General features: G+C 41.7%; 2 protein-coding genes across 5 annotated transcripts in view; one reads left to right on the top strand and one right to left on the bottom strand.

Moving 5' to 3' along the window:
* Positions 1-18,512, top strand: part of dbx1a (developing brain homeobox 1a) — a 36,820-nt gene extending 18,308 nt beyond the window's left edge. The window contains exons 3-6 of the mRNA XM_042412894.1: positions 15,622-16,030; positions 16,144-16,245; positions 17,849-18,051; positions 18,197-18,512. Of these exons, the coding sequence (XP_042268828.1) occupies positions 15,664-16,030; positions 16,144-16,245; positions 17,849-18,051; positions 18,197-18,487 (963 nt within the window). The 5' untranslated portion in view covers positions 15,622-15,663 and the 3' untranslated portion in view covers positions 18,488-18,512. The remainder of the gene's footprint in view (positions 1-15,621; positions 16,031-16,143; positions 16,246-17,848; positions 18,052-18,196) is intronic.
* A 470-nt stretch (positions 18,513-18,982) lies between these two features.
* The window catches only part of nav2a (neuron navigator 2a), a 230,069-nt gene continuing 227,134 nt past the window's right edge, over positions 18,983-21,917 (bottom strand). For all 4 annotated transcript variants that reach the window (XM_042412852.1, XM_042412867.1, XM_042412859.1 and 1 more), the window contains one exon: positions 18,983-21,911. In XM_042412852.1, the coding sequence (XP_042268786.1) occupies positions 21,786-21,911 (126 nt within the window). In that variant the 3' untranslated portion in view covers positions 18,983-21,785. The remainder of the gene's footprint in view (positions 21,912-21,917) is intronic.

Raw genomic sequence — 21,917 nt, forward strand, 5'->3', positions numbered from 1 at the left:
GTATTGCAATATTGGATTGGTTGGATGTAAGACGTGCCCAGAAGCTGTCCGTACTATTAGTCGGGTTAGTTAGCAGGCGTTTTCAGCGTTTACACCACCACTGCCTTTTCTTACTCTTGCTCTTTTATGAAATGATTGAGCCAGATTTCCAGATCTCCTCTCCCCGGGACAAAAAAGGTAGTTTGTCAGTGCTTTTCACAATGATATCATGACCTTTACAAAACTTATTAATTCATAAGAAGCAACTAAAACTACTTGGTTACAGTTAGAGAGAAGATTTCTTACTTGATCTTGTTGATTTTGCTGGCAACACACTAAATCAGCCAATCAAGTAATGTAAGCACACATAGTAAAATGTAGCTTGTAGCATCATGCTGATTATAAATAAATAAAATCCACTGTTAACCTTGCAAGTGACTTTGCATGCCGAGTGCCTCAGAGTAGTACGACATGTGCAGTGTCTTGGTTTCTCTGTAGTAGCACACTCACACCGTTACAGCCTCTTGCCTTTTTTTCAGACTAGTATCCTAAAAATTATGTCATGTTATCTGTCATATGATGATTCCAAAGATCACAAATAACATTCAGTGCCAGTGTTCGGTGCCAATGCAGGAAGTGGTGTGTGCTTTATGTAGGAAGCCCTGAAGTAAAGTTGTGGAGGTCGTGGTTTTGGGTGATGAGCGTGTAGCACGTTCAACTTTCATGCAGGAGACCAGAGTTTGTGTCCAGTCACAGATCTGCAAATAATGTTTATTTGTGTGTGTTTACTGTAATCGCAATGCCTCCCTAACTTAAACCAAGTGTTTTATTTAGTCACTTAACTTTAACCATGCCATAACCACAATTTCTCCCTAACCATATAGGAATTGTCATGTGCACATATTGAAGAAAAAATCATTTTACAAACACTGGCAACAAACATTAGAAGTTTTTGATTGTAACTGGGGGTTTCATAAACATGTTGGTTGTAATTGTGATCTCTTTGTTTTTCACTTGAAAACAGGGAGAAGCACATGTAGGATCTAATCTGCCCATTTTAAAATAGTTTTTCACATGAACGCCCTTTTAAAATGTAATTAAAGTAGATAATTTTCATATACAAGTAATGACCCTGACATATTAATGCTCCTGACCTGTTCTTCATGACCATTTGCATTTTACATGTAAGTGAACAAATTATTAAAACTGTTGAATGTCCAGAGCCTAAAACCTTTTGATCCTTCTATGTTGGCAGATTTGAAGTCCTTACATTTGGTGTTAAATGTAATTGCAGCTTAATGACTGGAGAAAAAGAGCATCTAATAAGCAATTAAATGTAGATACTGGCATTAATAATTATGTGAAGTAGTTTGGCAGCATAGACATTTATGACATACAGGTGTATGTAAATCACATGTAAGTCACTTTGGATCAAAACGTCTACCAAATGACAAAATGTAAAATACAAAAATAAAAAAAGACAAATTGTGAAAAATGGTGCAACAGATCCAGCGACATCTCAGACAACAAAGTAACAAAGCAAATATAAATAAAGCAATAAAACCTCTAAAAAAAAAAAAAACTGCCCCCAATCTGTGGCATTTTAAAATTTCAAATTGTCTGAAACAATCCAGAGTCACACTTTGATTGATCTCTCAGCACCGACCTTCATCATTTCCTGTCTGTACAAAACTGTGATTCGGTTTTGTACACTAATTGCATAAAAACACTTTTGTGGAGTTAGTATTTTGTATGGAACTGAGACAGAGTGAATGTTTCAGCATTAAGCCGTTCTACTACATCATTATTACATCATAAACACTTACAGCATAGTTAGAAATACACAAACACAAATCTGTCTACATCAGTAACACACAGAATATTGTTTTGTTTTAAATGTCTTAAATGTCTTATTCGGGTCAAATCTGAGGGCAGTAAAAACACCCTGAACACCATTTTATTAGATGGAGATTTTATAACTTTCCTTAAAGTGATCCAGAATACACAAAAATGGAAATATTTTCATTCCATAAATTTGCAACTGATGCACATTTTGCTTTCTTCACATTCAATAACATTCATTGAAATCATTATGGCTGTTATGTTGTCCTGCCTTAGGTAACATATACCCATAATATAATGTGATTTTGAATGTTGTTTCTCCATAAACAAACAGTGTAAAACCTAAATAATACACTCTCTCTGCTCTCGGGAAGCTTAACTAAGGGTTAATCGGAAATTTATGAATGACTGATGAGGTATTTATGAATGAAAGATAGATTTGGGGGTAGGAAGTTTGGTTTAAAGACTAATTTTGAGGGGATACGGGTCAGAATATGAACAGTATGTAAGGGTTAAGTAATGTTTTGGTCACAAAAATGAGGCTGGAAGAGATAGTCGCTTGTTGGTGCAAGTGAAGTTGACAATTAGGCAGACAATATTGGCAGGATGGTTAGGGATGCTGGGTGGTGGTGGTGGTGGTGGTGGTGGTAGAGGGGTTGGCAGCATATAGGAGGGGTAGATGGAGCAAAGAGAAGGGGGAGGAGGTGGTGGTGGTGGTGGTGGGGAGGTCACACTGGCTCTATTCAAGGCCTAAGACAACACCACACAGAATGATAGACTCCTCAGGATTGTTTGTCCCTCACAGGCCATTCTCCCTCCTGTCTGCCTCAATGGCACCCTTAGCCGCACATGAGAGGCTCTCACAGGTACCAGAGAGCGAGCAAGAGAGAGAGAGAGAGAGAGAGAGACAGTGTGCATATGTGTGTGTGTGTGTGTGTGTGTGTTTGAAGGGTGGAGCGGGGTGGTGGAGGTGGGGTTGTATTTTAGAGATAAAGCCTCCTAGTCCTATGGTTGATTGCCCCGCTATAGACACTCACTCAGTGGCTCTGAAAGGCTCCCTCAGACGCCAGTGAATAAACTCTTACTCTTACGCTTCCATACATCACCCTCCACCCTCCTCCTCTGGCAGATCCACCCCCTCCACTCTCTCACTTTGAATTTTCCGGGGATTTGAGCACAACCCTTCAAACCATCCTCTCTCTCTCCCAAAAAAAAAAAAAGTCTCCACACTTCTTCTCCTAAAAAAAAAAAAAAAAGTCTTCGCCTTTCTCTCAACCTTTTCATGCTTACAAACGTTCATGACTCACAAAATGGACAATCCAAATTTCCATATTGACCATTGTAGGCAAGATGCTGCTTTTTGGATATTCATGACATGTCGTTAACACCGTTGGGCTTCATTTATCTCTGAAGACTTTTAACTTTATAGGAATGACATCAAATTAAATATTAGATATTTGTGAATAAGTGGTGTTTCTTAGTTTCTTCTGTTTATATTCCTCTCATATTTGTGACTTGATACAAATCTCCATCACTGTCAGATAAACCCTCATTCAATATATATATCATATCTGAACGGTAATGCTCTCCGTAAACCGCTTTGACAGCTGATCAGATTGAACAGTGGCAGGAAACAGAAGTGCTGCCCTCTGTCAGTCGTCTTCCTTCCTATTGACATGTGAAAGAGATGCTGAAATGGTGATGTTATCCTGGCAGGCTAACCATTAGCCTGCATCTCTAAAGGCCCTAGTTAGCACTGTTGTGGCTTCTGTCAGCAGTTTCCTGGTTGCAGGAAGAATCCATCTGACACAACGGGACCTGACTGGTCAGAGGTCACTAAGTACGTTTACTAAGTTACTAAATACTTTACAAATACATGTTTGAGCTATTGGATCTTTGCTTCCAGTTTTAGACGAAGATATTGTGCTTTTATCTGATGGTTTTAGTTGCCTTGCAGACCCTCCACTCAACATGAGTCAAGTGGGGAAAAAAAGCTTGAAAAGGCCAAATTCTCTGGATTTCTGAATAAGTAATTAATTGATGACACAATTAAAGACGTTTTCTAAAGCATTTTACAAAAGTTACTCAACTTGTAGAGGCTCATGTTAACCCACCAACTGATCTAAGAGGAGAGAAAAATCCCCAAAATATAAGATATTGGGGTTCTTTTTACCCATATTAGGGACTTTTATTGTCTGAACACTCTGAAAAGAAGCATTTCTTTCTGGTTTTTATGCCTTAAAACTTTTAAGGTCTGATATTTGACTGTTACTTCTAATGGAGTATATATGTAGTGGTATTGTATCATTTTCACCACTGCTGCAGATCAAAAAGCAAAATAGGTACCAGGGATGAAAGACCAAATGAAATAAAGAGCAAAAGAAGGAAATTATTCTGTCGGATGAGGTCTTCTGCTTAGTAAAATAGAGGAAAAAGCCAAACAGGCATTTTGAATGCAGCTCCAGTCCGATGTAGTTGTTCCTTAGCAGCGTAGAACTGTGCAGTGAAGATGAACAGTGAGTCAATGCGCCCTCAAAGACCTGGGCGGTGAAGCTTTCCACACAGCGGTTTGATTGACACTGTCTGTCACAGGCAATGAACTCAACTCTCTCTTTTTTTTTTACTCTGTTTTCCCTCCCTGGTCACGTGTGTGTGAGAGAGAGAGAGAAAAAAGTTTTACAGTTATTCATTAATTTCTGTTTGTTTGACTGTTAATTAGCCTTCCTCTTTCCCAACAGTGACACTATACAAACTAGCATTTCCATTTTTAAACCCTTTACATCCCAGGCACTGTCATACATTTACATTTTCTAACCTTTATATGTAAAACCAAGTGGCTAAAGACGCTGAATGTTGCCTCCTTATGGTGCAGCCTGGTTTTAAGCCATTCAAATTCAGCTCCAGTGTGGAGGTGCAGGGCTTTGCATATTCCTCAGTCCTCAGGGACCTGAGTGCAAGCGGGGCCTACCTTTGTCTGCACCTCAGCCTGTGGACCTCGGGGAGTTCTTTGCTCTGATCAGGCCTCCATTTAAACAAGTGAAACAAAAACAGCATTTAAACCAACCAGGTTCTCTCCATCAGAGATTTATCTGCAAGCTGTTGCCCTTCTGCTCCTGGTCCCGTGGTAAATGCTAATTCCTCAGGTCTTTACATTACTTGGATTTCCTAATGTGCTCTCTCAGCGAAAATCATCTGGTTTACTGTAAGTTTTGAGATCAAACTCTGCATGACGGGATGGTGAATTTTCTAAATGCAAAGTAGAATCTCATTTTTTTTTGGTTCAGTAGAGGGAAAGTAGGCCAACTGATAAGTTGTCTTTTTTTCTCCAACTGTTATTTTCTTTTCAATGACACATTCAGTCACTTCAGATCTTCTTGAACAATAGATCTAATATAGACTGCCCTAAAAAAAAGATACTTTAAGCCCCTCCAGCCCTCTCCCTCACCTCTGTTTCAATCATCTCATACACTTGTGAGGAACTATGGCTAAATTAGTCTGCTTAGAAACGCAGAAGTGCCTTAATTAAAACTTCATCCTCTCTCCAAATCCCCCTTCTCCGCTTTATTCTTTCCCTCTCATCCTCTTTCCTCCTCCGTGGCCGCATCTCATCCAGCAGACAGAAGGGGGGGGGGGGGGCATCGTTGACTTGCACTCCAAGGCCTTCACTCGTTCGCCGGCCTCAATAGAAACTCCCAGTTAGATACAATGACCTTGCAAATTAAAGGAATGACTGTCTAAATTAAATCAAGCAAGGCAGCCCCATGCAGGCAGCCGGGCTCTCCACTCACCGCCCCCCCCCCCCCCCCCCCCCCCTCCCCGCAGCCCTTCAGTCTTTCTCATAAGCGAGAGGTGAGCAGAGAGAATGAATGGAGGTTTTTCTTCACAGTCCTCCTTGAGATGCTACTTCTTGCTAATTAACTGGTGCTCTTTGTCATCTCTGTGAGTATGAAGGACCTTGGGGAGACTGAATAGAGCTTTCTCAACTGGCAACCCTTGCCAACTGTCTCTTGCTCTCATGCTCTCTTCATTCTACTCTCTTTGTCAGATGTTGCAATAGCGCATGAATTGATACTGCTTTTAATTAATTTGTTTTTTTGCACACCGTCAATGCCGTTATCGTAGCTAACTTGTGAATTTTTGGAGGGAAACGGCTGATTGTGATTGACATTTTTTGTGCTCGCCAGTCATTAAAAATGAATTTTCATATGAAAGAGGAGTAAAAACATGAGCTTCAATGTGTGTGTGTGTGTGTGTGTGTGTGTGTGTGTGTGTGTGTAGTGTAATGTCTTTGCATGTGAATGCAGCCGTGATCCCTGGACTCAGGAGCAAGCCTATCATGCTCTGTCATCTTTAATCCTTGAAATATTGTCCCAGTTCAATGAACGCTGTAAAATTGGAACATATGTGTCATTATTCCACTGTTTCATTATAGCGTCATTGCCTGTTTGTCAGCTTATCCTCAGCCTCCTTTCACAGACCATTCCTCACAAGCTTTAAGTATCCCATATAACAGTTATTTGCAATTTTTTTTTTTTACAGCAAATATGCAGAAAATCCAGTTTCTCAGATTGCATGAATGATTGCTGCAGATTTACTTCAGTAAGATGCATGAATAAAACTATGCGTCTCCCTCTAACAACAAATGGTAGCTATAATTTCCCATCCATCTGCGGGGATCTCGGAGATTGTAGGAGATCTGGCCAGGCTGCGCTGGTTGGACACACGTCGTAAAGCTAATAGGGTTGGACTCCCAGACTGTGAAACTGAGATTTGCTTCTCCCTTGATCAATTAGTCTCTGCTCGTCCCACTGTATTAGCCTCAGAGGAGAGACTGTAAAGATCCATCAAACTGTAGACACAAAGGCAAGACGATGGGAAAGGAGAACCGTAGCCATGGATAATAGCTGGAATCACACTCTGTCCCACGAAAACTATAAAGTAAAACAACTGGAACTGGAAATTTTAGTCTCTGTGTGTGGCAGGGCAAACAATACGTCACTCTAGTTTCCAGTCCTCCAGGTTGAGCTCCTTCTATCATTGACCCTGCTCATTTCTTACCAAATGAAAGGATGATGTCTCATCTTGAAGCTTTACCTCAGGATTTTCTGAGGCAAGTGAAAGTTTCAAATTCCTACTCTGCGGCTTGTTGTCTTTGGAGTGGACTCTCTCTCAGGCCATTGTTCACTCCTTGACCTTAAATGTCTTATCATTTGGCCCTGCAGAGCAGAGGTCACTCCGCAATAGGTGACCCTTCCCCCTGCCCCGCTCTTTTCGGCTTTTGTACAAGTACAAGAGGTCTCTAGGAAGACTCTCCAGCTAAAGACAATATACAAAGTACTCTGAGATAAACCCCAATGCAGCTTTGAACAACTGGGAATGGGAGACAAATCTGAAGATTCAGAGGTTACAGGACAAGATTTATCAGTCTTCTACAATGTTTCTCAAAGAGATCTGCCTCCTCTTCCATGTTGTTTCTGGTGGACTTGCTTAACCCCACATCCTGGTCGTGAGTTCATCATGAGAAGCCAGTTGCAATCCCGGTGTCTCTTTGTTCACTCAGCTGATAGCTGGGAGAAAATAACATGAAGGAACTCCTGCGTCTAACAGTGTCTCTGATCTGGATAAACTATGTCATGTCTCGCTTGTTAAGCTCAAACGGCTCTGAGCTCAACATGGCTGCTAAAACCTGGTGAGAGAGGAGGCGTGAAGAAGAAGAAAGGGGGAAATGGATGGAAGAAGGTGGTGAAAGGGATAGATGGGTGATGGTTTGGAGAACTGACAAGCAGAAAGGGGGAGTTAAAGACCTGGTGGAGCAGAGGTCACCTCACCTAGGGCCTATTAGATCCCACATAATGCAATGATGGGATCAATTACAGGCCACACTGGCACTGAGAACCAGTACAGGCCACTGGCTCTAAATGGCTGTATGTGACTTTCAGATGCAAGACTTTGACTGCTCCAGGAATCAGACTTGGGGGGTCTGCTGTGTGGAAAGTCAGACCACATTACTGTTGTCTGTATGACCAAAGACCCTGACCGTCCCCATGGTCATCATGCCTCACAGAGTTTCAACAGGTTAAATGGACCAGCTGATGGTCCACATCCGGGTTGAGGAGAACTGCAGCGGCCAACAAACCGCCACCTTACGCTGACGCCCACCGGTGTTTCAAACCGTGTGGCTGCTGTCACAGCTTTATCAGTGGATGTTTGATTTTTACCAACTCCAAGTTACAAACTTTGTATGATTACATTATTGCACCAGTGTAGACAAATGCTAGATTCAGTGAAGTCAGAAAGTATTAGGACAGTCACACATTTTCTTGTTGTACTCCAATACATTGGATTTGGACTAGGGCTGCAACTAATCACTAATCTATCTTTTTTTTGTTGTTGTTTTTAATTAATCAGTAATGGCCATTACAAGTTCCCAGAGCCTAATGTGGCATTTTCAAATAATTTGTTTTGTCCAACCAAAAGTTCAAAACACAAACACATCATATAAAACAGAGAAAAACAACAATTCCTCACATTTGAGAGGCTGTAAACACATAATTTGTATTTTTGCTTGATAAATGACTCAAATGTTTCATGAAAATTGGTGTTGATTCATTTTGCTTTAATCATTCAATCAGTAATAACAGTACTCATTATTAGAGCAGTCCTCTCAGCTTTAACTTGAGGGTGTTTACATCCTCTTTAGATGAACAGTGTAGCAATTGTAGACATTTTTAAACATACTGTAGGCCTGCAGCATGTTTATTTTATATCTTTGTAGTCAGTAACTGTGTTAGTAGATAGTCGGTATCTTTCCTAGTGATGCTCAGCCAGGCCTGCACTGCAGCCAGCTTCACTTCCTGGTTGTTTCGAGGGATTTTAGCTTTCAACTGCACATTAGTTGGACTGAGATCAGGTGATTTACTTGGACAGTCAGGAAAATTCAACTGTTGGCCCTAAACAAACTGTTGTTGCCTCATTTGCATGCTTGAGGAAATTTTTGCTTCTGCATCGTCCTTAAATTGGGGCACTCTGCATTAAAAGGCACTTAAGAGTCAGACACTGTTCATCTGTTGTGTATGTAAACACCTTCATATTAAAGATGGATTCGTCCAAATGTTCAAGTCATTTTTGGAGAATCTTGAAATACATCTACTGTATTATGTTTTAAAGTGCATCCCAGCTATTTCCATCTCCAAATACAACAGGAGCCTCGACCGATGTCATAAATGAACACCGGTTTGAAATGCAGCATCAGAAAAGACTCCCATTATCATCTTGAAACTTTTTCCAAATAAAATCCACAGAATCTGAAGGTCAGCGGTGTTTTCTTTGGTCACGTTCATTCATGACAACATAAACACTGAACTCTTGCTCTCGGCCCTGTTTTTTTTTTCTTCCACCATCGTGAAAGAAGATAAGTGGAAAAAGCTAAATGTTCTGTCGTTTTGTTGTTGATCTTCGATTAATCATGAGAGGCCAAGTGCAAGAACCGTGTCCAGCCTTGTTTATGCAGGACTCAGCTAGGGCCTTTTCAGATACACGCACACACACACAGTGGCACATGCAAACACACACACTTGTGCAGCAGGAGCAGCAGCAGCACTGAAAAGATCACTGGTTTCCTCCTGTTATGCAAATGCATCAAAACGCTTGAGTGAGAATTATATATGAATCCAATGAGGCTTTTTCTCTCTTTTAGAAATGCTTAGCCACAAGTACTGAGAGCCCTCAATGGCAAGCGTCCGCTTCACTCCCTGGCCATGCGTATTATTCAGCTTGACGAGACGCAAACTGACATAAGCACCCGGGCTCACTTTCACCCACTGGCAATCCGATTATATGGCCAACACGGCATCAATGCTGCAGGGCCAACAGGCAGTGAAGTCCGTCAAGCATCCCCTCCTCCACCCAAGCCCCTTCTTTCCCCATTCATACCACCTTCTTCTTCTTCTTCAACTGCCCCGCACAGCTACCCCTCCCACACACGCTCACACACATACACACACACACACATACTCCTTCAAGCCTGCAGCCCCAGTAAACAACAAACCTCCAGACCAGTGTCCTCAAATTTTTTAAGCAAAAGTTTCTTAGAAAGATGAAAAAGATAGTGAAGAAAGTGCTCCTTTTTCAGGATTCTTCTTTCACTGTGCATGACTAAAACAAGCAGTGTCTCCTTATTTCATAATCACTTCTGGGTGCACACAACAACAACAAAAATCCTGCAAACAAGCATTTTCTTGCATTTTTCATCTATCTCAAGCTCGTCCTTGCCGGCTGTGCAGCTCCGCGGAGCACAAAGACAGTATTAGGCAGCTGCATGTGGTGGCCTTCTGAACCCTGTCTAGTGCCTGTTCATTCCATAATAATCTGATATTAGCGGCTATATCTATATCAAACAAGTGCTGCAGGTCGGCCTGAGGAGAGTCACCGCTAATGTCACGACGGGACTCCTAAGCTAAACCGGTGTTGACAACCACACAGCCTGGCCTTCTTTTCCGTGCTGCGCAGTGACGCTTGGGTCCTCAGACGGGGCACCCGTTGAAGCAGCGGGTGTTTACATGACGCTACCCGAAAAAGACTGCCAGGTGCTCAGGGGGGGTTTGGAGTGGAGGCTCCCCTTGCAAATCGCCTCGCATCCGTGAAACTAATGTAGAGATGAGATTAAACTTGCAGTGAAGATACATTTGCAATTGATTAACGCTGAGCCACTGTGACAAATTGTATATACTTTTGAGGGAGTGTGTGTGTGATTCTTTGTGTGTGTGTGTGTGTAACACTCATCAAGGCTCTTCAGAAGGACTTAATACAATATCACTGCTGGATTATTGTTCAAACTAGAGAGCTTGGTTAAACAACAACTACTTACACACTTGATTCAGAGTATTTTTGAGAACCAGATGCTTTTTTTTTTGTCAGAAACCAGTATTTAAATATTTAGATTTAAATAAAAACGAATCATTTCAGGTAAACTTAATGAGTGAGTGGAGGATGTTCCACCTGCCTGCCTGTTCCCTCTAAAACAAGGATTTAGAGGACTACTGTGCTTCCTCTGCACCCCTCTGTTTTGTCTGGTATTAATGAGCAATTAACTTTGCATACAAGGTCACGGACAATGGTATTGGTTGTCAGATTATGCTAATGCTGTTGGCTGTGGCTGCGGTGAAAGAGGACGGGGAATCCCTGTGAATAGAGAGGGTTGTGGCCTTTCTCCAAGATGAGAAAATGATATGCAAACTGTACCAACATGCGCTTTAAGAGGATTAGGACACCACTCGACATCCATACTGACAACTGCTAATAAATGAACAGCAAAAAGGGGAGGCAAGTGTCCCAGTTTGGGCCAAAAGAGCAATTCTGCTTCGCTGAAACTTTCCGCATTCGAAAGTGGAACTCGTATGTTACATTTTTGGACAGTTAATGAAAATGTAAATGTGAAACGTATGATCCCTAATGATGTGATTTGCAGAGCTGTAAACGTGGGGGGTGAAGACAAGATCAAAAATGATGACAAAAGCCCAACTGAAAGAATTCAGTGTGGGATGAAGCAGCAGAAAAAAGAAGAAGAAAAAGAGCCTGGGGTGAAACTAAGAAGTTGAACTCCCATGGCCGAGTGAGAGGGAACAGGTGCAGCCAGAGTTCATACAGAGCGCTTTGTGCACTGATATGGCTCCAGTCCATTTTGGGGAAAAGGGAGGGGCCCATGTTTAATACAAAGTTAATATCGATTTAATGCTTGTCACTGGTCTTCTGAATCTTGTGGCATTGCTAATTCGCTCAGTGTTGAGCGGGGGCTTTTGCGCCGCCTGCGCCAGATGCTGCATGGACCTTCAGTGCTGCCGGTGAGCTGAGGTGAAGCCGCGGCCAAAACACCCCAAGTGGGAGTCAAAGCTGAGGTGAAGCCCGGAAGACGGAACCGAATCCACTGAAATAGATGTTTGGTTAACTTCACATGGCAGGAGCAAGGATTCACTGCAGCACAATGATCTCACGGATGAAACCTGCACGAATTGTGACATTTTAAGACGTGTTGGGCACAAGTCTGACAACTAATATAACGTCAATACCACAATGGAGAAATACTTCATTACAAGTAAAAGTCCTGCACTCAAAATTGTACTTTTTTCAAAGTAAAAGTTTGGACATATTAGCAGCAAATTTAAGTTTAAAAAGCAAAAATATTGGCTCCTTTGATACTTTGATATTATTGATGTATTCATATCCAAGCAACATTTTAATATAATTAGCTGAGCTGAACTTAATTAAAATCTGAATCATGTGGTAGCTTTCTAATAGGGAAATATAAAGTATCATACAATTGAAATACTCCAGTAAAGTGTCTCAAAAGAGTACTTCAATAAATGTTACTCATTTTACTCTGAAATATCCCATAAAGGGCCTTTTAATATTCAATGTATGACACTAAAATTCAACTTTTTTTTACTTGTAAACATATTAAAACCCTTTTAATAACATCAAAATATTCCTGTAATGGAGTTTGAAACATATATATGGCTATAATGTTTTTAATAGTAAGTTTAAAGTTTACATCTGTCTAATATTTATTAGCATAGAAAAATTATATTTAATATCCATAAACAGGCTCATATTGTGGTGAAAATGTATCATCATGTATCTCTTATTTGGTTGTATTTGGCATGTACTGCAACAGTAAATGGCCCAATGACAGGACGGCTGTGTTAACTAAATAAATCGTTTCATTTACCAAACTCCCTGATGGAGTCGGTGGCTCAGGCTGAAAGGCTGCAGAGGGTTGAGATGGATGGACTGCTGACCGGTGTCATATACGAGGCTGCAACCAGTCAGCACAATCTGTTCATCCCCGGTTAAGTGAAAAGATGGGGAGTTCCCTTTCCTCGGTGCGCCCACGTCACCGATAAATAATGAGGGAATAATAAACAGTTAACCACCTGTCGGACCCGCCGCACAATGGGACGGCCCATAGAGAGCCTCTCATGCATGGGTAACATATTTACTCAGCCCCTTTCACTTAACGAAGCAGAAAGAGACCCAAAACAATGGTTAAGTTCATCTATTTAGTAAGGCCCTGTCAGAGAAAGTTTAACAATCCTGTAATATTTTATGAAATATATATATACACAAAATATACATCCATATAGAAATACTTTAAGTTCCGGTCGTCTACTGGTAATCCCTGTAGAGATATAATATTTTATATCATAAATGATTAATATTAGTAATCCTATTCCCAATAGGGATCATATGAAGATGCCATAAGCGATAAACATAAGTAGGTAATCCCTCTGGGAATATTAGAGTAACATAAATAAGTATAGACATAATGACGCTGTCCTAATATGAATATATGTATATAACCAAGTTACTATGATGCATATGAGCCCAAATATGAAAATAATAAAATTATACTCCGTTGTAAACTCAAGCATGAGTACCACAGATGATATACTGATATTAATTCATATTAAATGTATAGCTTTAGTATAAGTTCTGGTGATGTAGAGGCTAAATACATTCAATTAGTCCTATAGTCCCTATAGGATAATTATACTATTAAAGTAATGGGACTTTAGTGGGACCTAACAGGGGGAAGGGGGGTGTTGTTGGTGGTAATATCTAAGAGATGTGCTTTTAATGGCTTTAATTCAGCCTCAGCCAGCTGTTTTTACTCGGCCTGGTAAAGGAGCGGGGACGTGGCAAGCTTGCAAAGCTCGTAGAAATTAGTCTCGGTCAGCCAGAGCAGCCTGTGCTTCCTGCTAACCATCTGCTTACCGCTCACAAAAGGAGGATTTCGGGTAGCCAAGTAAAGGAATATGGGCTCATAAAAAAGCTTTGAAGGTCTTCGTTACTTAGTGGAGGTGTAGCTGTGGTGACGGAGCGCCGTGTTAACGCCTGTTTGTGCGTCCTGCGCTCATAAAGCAGACGCACCTCTGACGAGCGTTGACTCTCCGCAAAGGATCATTTCACGGAGGCGTTCCCCCTTTAATTATCGGATTGTGGCCAGTTTATTTTAGATTGATGTTGAACCACTTATCATCGTTTGAGCTGATCTTAAAATGATGCAAACCGACTGACTGACTGATGGTTACTTCGGTGAATAAAGGTGGCAGGTTCATGTGGAATAACGGGCTGCTGAACTTTAAATATAGTCTTTAAATTAAGTAACTTGAAAGTTTCTTAACGCACAGTTTTCATATTGACTGATATGAAAACCGTAACAATTTCAGTCGTATAGAAAAATAGTATAAATTGCCTAATAGTCCTAATAGGCTACTGCAAGAATATTAAAGTATGTAAAATATGAAAATATGAGAATGGAAAACAAATTTTGGTGAAAAAGAACTGGCTTGTTGGCCACATTTTAGACTTATAAATAAAAACTTTAACTCGAGAGACAATAAAAATAAAACATAAGATCAATAATATAAATTAAAATTAAAACATATGCCTTAAAAAATAATATCAAATAAACAATAAGCGTTTTTTCTTTTTTCGTTCATTGAAGGATTTAAAATCTAAACCAAATTGTTTTATTGTATTTCTCATTTTAATTGGGTTTCAAACTGTTAACAATTGAGCGTTTTTTTCCCCCCCTCTCTTTGGGTCTGCGATGTATTTTCGCCTGATTGCTCTGTTTTAACGGGTTTTCAGGGGCAAAGCTGACAGAACACGACTATCAGGCTCCAAGTCGCTTTAATAAGAGTTTTATATGGGGTCTCAGTGTCCGCTCATATGAATGCGTTTTAAATCAAATCACAGATGCACTTTTATTCAGCCGGTTAAAATAGCAGAACAAAACCGTCTTTAGAAATAAAGCTTTTTTTTTTTATTCCGCTGGGCTTTTTTTTTTTTTTTTTTTTTTTTTTTTTAAGCTGAGAGAGGGGAAGGAGAGAAAGGCCGAGGGGCGCCTCCTCCGCAGCTGAGGGTGACAGTTAGTTCATGGTTAACAGGATCATGAGCGCACGGTTTAGGCCGCACACTTCTCCTGTGCGCACTGATCTGCGGCTCTGCGCACTGAATGAAGCCTGTGCAGAAAGAGTGATATTTAACACATCTGTTAAAGCGTTTTGATAGCAGAAATCCGTTTAAGACATTATTCCATGACGAGGGCCAGATTGAGTGTTGAGAATCCTATGAAACCCTAAAACTGATTTGCATTTGAGATGCTCCGCTGCGTCTGCGGCTAATGTAGAAAATGTAGATTTATATCTTTACATTATTACTCGGTTATTCTGTTAATAATAGGCTGTTGGATACTTTGAGGCCTAGTTTTATCTACCTGTAGGCCTATTTAATTTCGCATTTCACTGAAAAAAAACTTAGTGTTAGAATAATTTAGCATTTTAACGAGTATATTTTTATATCCTGCCTAACAAAGTCCCCGAATGGAAAAGAATAAAGAACTCATTAAAAGTCCTCATATAATGGGTGAATGTGTAAAGGTTGCTCTTGTCTTTAATTAGGCCTCTTGCCTCTGCCAAACAAAACAAATTGAAAGGAAAGTGGTCAACATGCAAAATTGATGACTGGGCCTCTTTTGTGGTCGGGACATTGTGTGTTGCTTGCTTATGAAGTCTAATGCAATCATAAATTGCGTCCTCCGGCCAATCAGCGGGCCGGGGGATGCAGCATGAAAGCGACCCATTTGGAGAACTTTGTTGAGCCCCATTGTTGAGGCTGTCAGCCTTGAGAGGAGGGTCGGGGGAGGGAGGGGGGGGGGGGCATGCCGCTATAAAGCTCCTCTCCCCAGAGTGAGAAAAGCAGAAGAGTTAGCAGACATTCACACGACGCATTCTCTCCCAGCTGACACAAGGAGTATTTCAGACATTTTCCAAGTCCGGGACCATGATGATCCCAAGCGTCATCGCGCCTCCTGCCTTCTACCCGGGTCTCTACCGGCCCGCCGCGACTCTGCCGCTCCACCAGACCCTGCCGACCGCCTTCCCGACCCACTCCAGCTTTCTAGTGGAGGACCTGCTGCGGATAAGCCGACCCGCCGCCTTCATAAACCGGACTGCCCCGTCTGTGAGCGGCTCCCTGCCCACAGACACCACCACCGTGTCTTTCAGCGCCGGGCCCTTGGAGCGCGCAGTGGCTACGACCGCGGTGACGCGCGAAACGTGTTCGCCGAAAACGTCGGTGCCCAGCAGTAAGGACCCAACTTTTCTCAAGTTTGGAGTGAGCGCCATCCTCGCACCTTCACCAAAGACCAGTGAGTAGACAAACTCCACTTTGTTTCCTCTTTCAGCTTGAGTTGATTTGTTTAATTTATGTTTCACCTTCTTTCCTGAATGATTTTTTAACATGTCTGATGTTCCTCCACAGCGTCCTCACACCCTACAGTCCACAGCCTGCACTCCAAGACCTTCCCCATCCCCTGCTTTGACGGAACCTTTCACCCCATATTCAGGACGCCTTATTTACCAGGTAGGCGCAACTTTTACGCACATGCTCTTTATAGACTGATCTCTCTTTAGCCTTTAGAATTCCGTCTGAACTAATTGCATTTAGATGTAAAACACTTTCCCCCCCTGTCATATATTTCACCCAAAACGAAACAGAAAAGAGACAAACAGCCAGAAAAAGAAGAAATCACTGTCTTATTAATGGGGACCGCTGGCTCTGGCCCCTGCCCGGACCCACCCACCCACCCCCTAATTAACCAATTATCCCAAATCGTCACGCTCTAAATTTGAGGCGGGGTGGCGAGTTATAGTCCCCCCTGCTTCCCATTGGGGGGCGTTTTGGCATTTCCCCGGCCCCGCGTTTTCCCACAGCGCCCGGGGGGCCATCGGGCCGCTGTGGCGGGCAACAAAGCCTTCAGCACTGTGACCAATTTGGTCAGCTCCCACCGGGCGAACCACCCACACACCCTGGAGGGTGACTTTTACCAGGCGGGCCAAAGGCGTGAACCAGTCATGCACTAATTTCCCTATTAGGCGCTATTGAGAGTTTTCAATATTCTCACAAGACCACATAGCGTGTCGTTGTTAGTGATTCTGCTGCGGCCACAGGGCAGATACAGTCAGGAGGAAGTCCAATCAGCAGTACGCAGAGAGGGAAAAGTGTCTTGGCGCGGTGGGATTTGAAGTTAAGCTAATTTTTTAAAAGTCCAACTGTATCAAAAAAAATGTCCCAGCTGGGGATGTTTTTCCCCCTTGCATGCTGCACTGCCCATAGGATAGGTTACCACTGACCTCCAATCTTCTCTCTCTCTGTGCCCTAAACGTTCCTCTATTCTCCAACCGGGCCAATCAACGAGGTGAGATAAAGAATAATCTCTTAGAAAAGTCTATAAAGTCGCTAGTCCGTGCTTTCATTCAGACAAATCATAATGGAGATGGAGTCTTTTCATGGGCTCAGCTGAATGCCTCAACAAAACAACTCCAGCGTCCTGAATAGCTTTTCGTGTTCATTTAATGAAAATGATTTGAGGGCACGAAGAAAAAAAAAATGCGCCATTCCCCTCCACTCTCCACTCCCCCCTCCGAGCATCAGTATTCTGGTATGCAGTTGTGTTTAGTTTGAAAGTGTAAATCTCCTTTTGTTGCGATAATATATGGCCTTCGCCGCCTGTCCAGAGTCTTTTCTGCGTTAGTTCATTACTACACAATTACCGTTCACGGTTTATTAACTCCTCTATCCGCCCTCACAGGGTTCCTTAAAGGATATGCTACCTCTTTACCATACCAATGCAGTTGGGGACCGGCCAATGTGCTAATTAGTCACCTCGTGCCATTTCACTCAAAACGGAGACGTATTGCACGGCTCCAATGGAGGAAAACTTTCAATAATGACCGATTAAAAAGTATGCCCCTAAAGAGAAATTATTATATTCATATTGGGCTTTTCTGATGCCTGAGTGGTTTTCAGTTTAGATTCATAAAGCATCATAAGCATGATGTTTTCCATTTCCTGGTTGGTCATTTGTGGCTACAGGATATTCTCCTCTGCCAGAACTTTTTTCCTGCAATCTTGGCAAAAGAAAAAGCTAACAAGTGCCAATCTGTTTTATGTGTTTGTTTTGTAGCATCGTCATCCGTTGTTCCCATCCCCGGGACTTTTTCGTGGCCCCTGGCTGCAAGAGGGAAACCCCGGAGAGGGATGCTAAGGAGGGCGGTGTTCTCCGATGTGCAGCGCAAGGCCTTGGAGAAAATGTTCCAGAAACAGAAATACATCAGCAAGCCCGACAGGAAGAAACTGGCTTCTAAACTGGGGCTAAAGGACTCACAGGTAAAAAAAAAAAAAAAAATGTATATAAGTGCTTAAAATGTAAAATATGTCGTGCGTAATCTGGCGCGTAAAGACACTGTTGCGCATTCCAGTCCACCTGAAGCAGTTAACGTGAACTCACAGGTTTCTCCGTCTCCGTCTACAGGTGAAAATCTGGTTCCAGAACCGAAGGATGAAATGGAGGAACTCCAAGGAACGGGAGCTGCTGTCGTCCGGTGGCTGCCGCGAACAGACGCTGCCCACCAAAGCCAACCCGCACCCGGACCTCAGCGACGTGGGCAAGAAGTCCTCAGCCGAGGATGACGAGGAGGAGGAAGAGGAAGCGTTCGGCAGAGAGAGAATGAGGGCGGCAGGCTCCAGCATCTCCTCTCCCTCTCTCTCCAGTAAGCACTCAGACTTTTCAGAGTCAGACGAAGAAGAAATAACAGTATCTTAATTTATTTTTTCCTTTTTTTTTTTTTTTTCAAAAAAAAAGCAAATATAGAGATATAACCTATGTTTTGTTTTTATATGAGACTGTGACCAGATTTGTAAGAAGCTGCCGCCCTGAAACAAGACCCCATAAACATCATTGCTCAAAAAAAAAAAAAAGTTTTACTCAAGTTTCTGCAAGGATCTGCTTCTGAGACACAATTTGCTGTTTTGCACAGCTTCGTTCAATTGTACAGTATTTTGTACAATTTTGTATGGAAATTTTATGCCAAGAATACTGAGTTACTTTTACCTTGACCTTAAATAGAGTTGTTTATTGAAAAAATGTAGCTATTTCGTTAATAATTTATATGAATTTGTTTAATAAGTATGTTGTATTATGTGGTGTATATATGTTTATTTCACACTTTTTGTACAAATACCAAATAAAATTGTAAACAATTTCCAGTCAGGTGTGGGTTTTTTTGTATTTTTTTAAAAAAAGAACAATTTAGCCAAATTCAATCATAAATAATCATTCATTTTATTGAATCACAATAACTTAAGACTAGTACAGTGATATCAGATTAAATTCTCCGAGCCCTGGACAGACCAGTGATGACAAACAGCATCAATCTGCTCTGATGTAAAGAGACTGTACACAAAATACTCCTTTTTTTCAAGTACTGTAACAAATCAGCTAGAAAAATGTAATCAAAATGCTGCGAGATAATCAACTATTTACAAAGTTTTATGTTACATATAAAAAAATGTACATAGCAAAGAAGGCTAAACATTCGAGTTTGTAAGTAATAAAACTGACAGACTTGTCAAAATGCTTCAACAACATCCACACCTCACACCTCTCTTAGAGCAGGCTTTACACAAGACAGAGAATCAGCCTCTTTGTGCTTACAAGGACCATAGCAGGAAAAGCCTCTATAAAATACACAGACACACACACACATGGACAAAGAACGTGGGCCACAAATCCGAAAAGTCTTCACAAATCCATGGTTCCATGCTGTACATCTCTAGGCAGTGCTGGAAACCGCTCGGGTTGGGGGTGGGATGGGGGATTGGGGGAGGAGGGGGAAACAAACGCACATTCAGCTTTTGGCTTCCACTTGGAGATCAGAATGAATGTTGCATAGAATCGGTGACAAAAACACTGAAAAAAGCGATGGAAGCCATGCTGGGCTACATGACACCGACTTTTAAATGTCTACCTGCCGTTCCCAGAAGGCAGGCTGGGAGGTTTAAAAAAAAAAAAGTACAATATTCTTTATTTTTCAAGCCACAGAAATGATGTCAAACCGTTCTACATTTTCATTCAAGCACAAGTACCTTTATACCTCCGATTAATTATATCACTATAAAAAAAAAAAAAAGCAGCATATACACTAGTTTTCACTGAATGAGTTCAACATGTTTGTCATGACGATATTGTTCATCACAAATCACACAATCAGAACAGACGACGAGTGAGCGCGATGAAGACAGTTAAAGGATGGGGATGAGGTATAAAAATCAACATATCTTTAACTTCACCCAATCAACCCGCAAAAGTTTTTGATTTCGAGCACCAAAACACATCTATATATTTTTCTTTTTTTTTTTTTTTTTTTTTTTTTGCTAGTGGTCCAAATATTTACACCAGCTTTTCTCAGCACTGGGTCATTACATGCATACAACTTTATTTCAACCCAAAGTGCCGCTTCTCGTTCTCTTCAATCCCGACGGCATTGGTGTTTTGATATGACGAAAGGTCGACGACGCTCCTCGACAACCGGAGGGGCCGGAGAGGAGTCGACTCTTGAGCCCTGTAAAGTTTACAGCCATTTAGACGAATAAAGAAATCAGCTAATGCACATAGTCTGTTAGAAAAAGAGTAAGGCATTGTTTGAATTCAGTCCAGCACCAAAAGAGATTTGTGCTACAACAGCCTGTTTGGGCCAATGTGCATGGAGACCTCAGAGGGTTAAGGGGTCAAAGCAAAAAACTTAAAGAGTTGAGTAGAGGCGTTGTTTGTGAGATTACACGGATAGTTTACTTCAAAACACAGATAGAAAAGAACATTTTCTCAAACACTGTAAAAGTTAAAAGGATCAGTCCAGCCATGGTGAATGCTAATCGTCCAGTTAGTGCCCTCTCATCTTTATCAAAGTTTTTTGTTGGAATTGGGTCTTAAAAGGGGTTTTGTGAATTAGATTTTGTCCTGTGCTTTACTTTGCTTTGTAGAATTAGCTATAGATGTTGCACAGGATAAATATTATTCTCAATAGATCTAATTTCTGCATTTATAGATTTGTGTTTGGCTGATAAAACGTGCACTTAGCATGTTATTCAAATTCAAAAATTATTTTCTGGTGGAACAGTGGTTTCTCAGGACCATTGAGGACCTTGATGAAAAGTGTCATATGAAATATTAAAAGAAATTAAAACTTGTGGTGAGAAGTTCAGCTTGTGTCTGTTTTTTTCCATAGAGTTTGACATTGCTCTTGTAACGAGGCAATGTTGCTACAGCGTTACTATGGACAGGCACTGAAACAATCAGTAATTTGGCCTTAATGCAGTTTTGGAGTTGAATAAAATCAAACGGCGTCAATAGTTTGGGAGTTTTCAGAAGTGAGAGCATGCTGCTGGAGAACTGAACATTCACTTTGGCTCACTTCACCCTCCAACAACCAAACAGGCAAACTTCAGCCACAGAGGAGGAGGAGGAGGAAGAGCAGAGAGCGGCTGGCCGTTCATCCATACATACATCCGACCAGCAGCAGCAGCCTCAACTATGTTGTCAGCAGCCGGTAGCTCGGGTTCACTGATGCTCCGGAGATGAGAGCCGGTATCGCCATCTGCAGGCAGCTCAGGTGCACTGCAGTCAGGCAGCACTGGGAGCAGGATGATGCAGCTCAGTGGAGGATGGAGGACTCCTGGCTGGTGTTTAGTTTGCTGATGGCTGGTGATGACGGTAATGATGCCTCACCTACAGTGACAGGCTGTGTGCTTTTTATTCTGTCTGAAATAGATGTCAGGCTCCTGACAGAGGAGCCACGGGCCACAGCGGTGAACAAAACAAAAACAAAACAGAAAAAAAAAAAACAGCGCAGTGCAGTAGAAACTTTTGTTGCCCGTTTTCTGAAATGCAATTCTTTCTCTCTTTTTTCTTTTTTTTTTAAACATTTGGGTTACCTGCACCCAAATTAAGGTGGCTGGATTTTGTGGCATGAAATTATACTCTCCAGTTCTCACAGTGAGAACAGTTCTTGTAAAAAAAAAAAGTTCCTCCTGAAGACTGATCCCAGTGTTGCGTTTCGAAGTTATCACAAGGTCGACTCTAGTGATGAGTCCAGGATGTCGTCCTGGTGGCTGTTGCTGTTGGAGTCGCTGTCGTAGCTCTGCGGGCTCGATGACGTCGCCGCCTCCTTCAGACGCATCAGCATGTTCATCTGAGG

Source organism: Thunnus maccoyii, chromosome 1, assembly GCF_910596095.1.
Source record: "Thunnus maccoyii chromosome 1, fThuMac1.1, whole genome shotgun sequence".
NCBI classification, from domain to species: Eukaryota; Metazoa; Chordata; class Actinopteri; order Scombriformes; family Scombridae; genus Thunnus; species Thunnus maccoyii.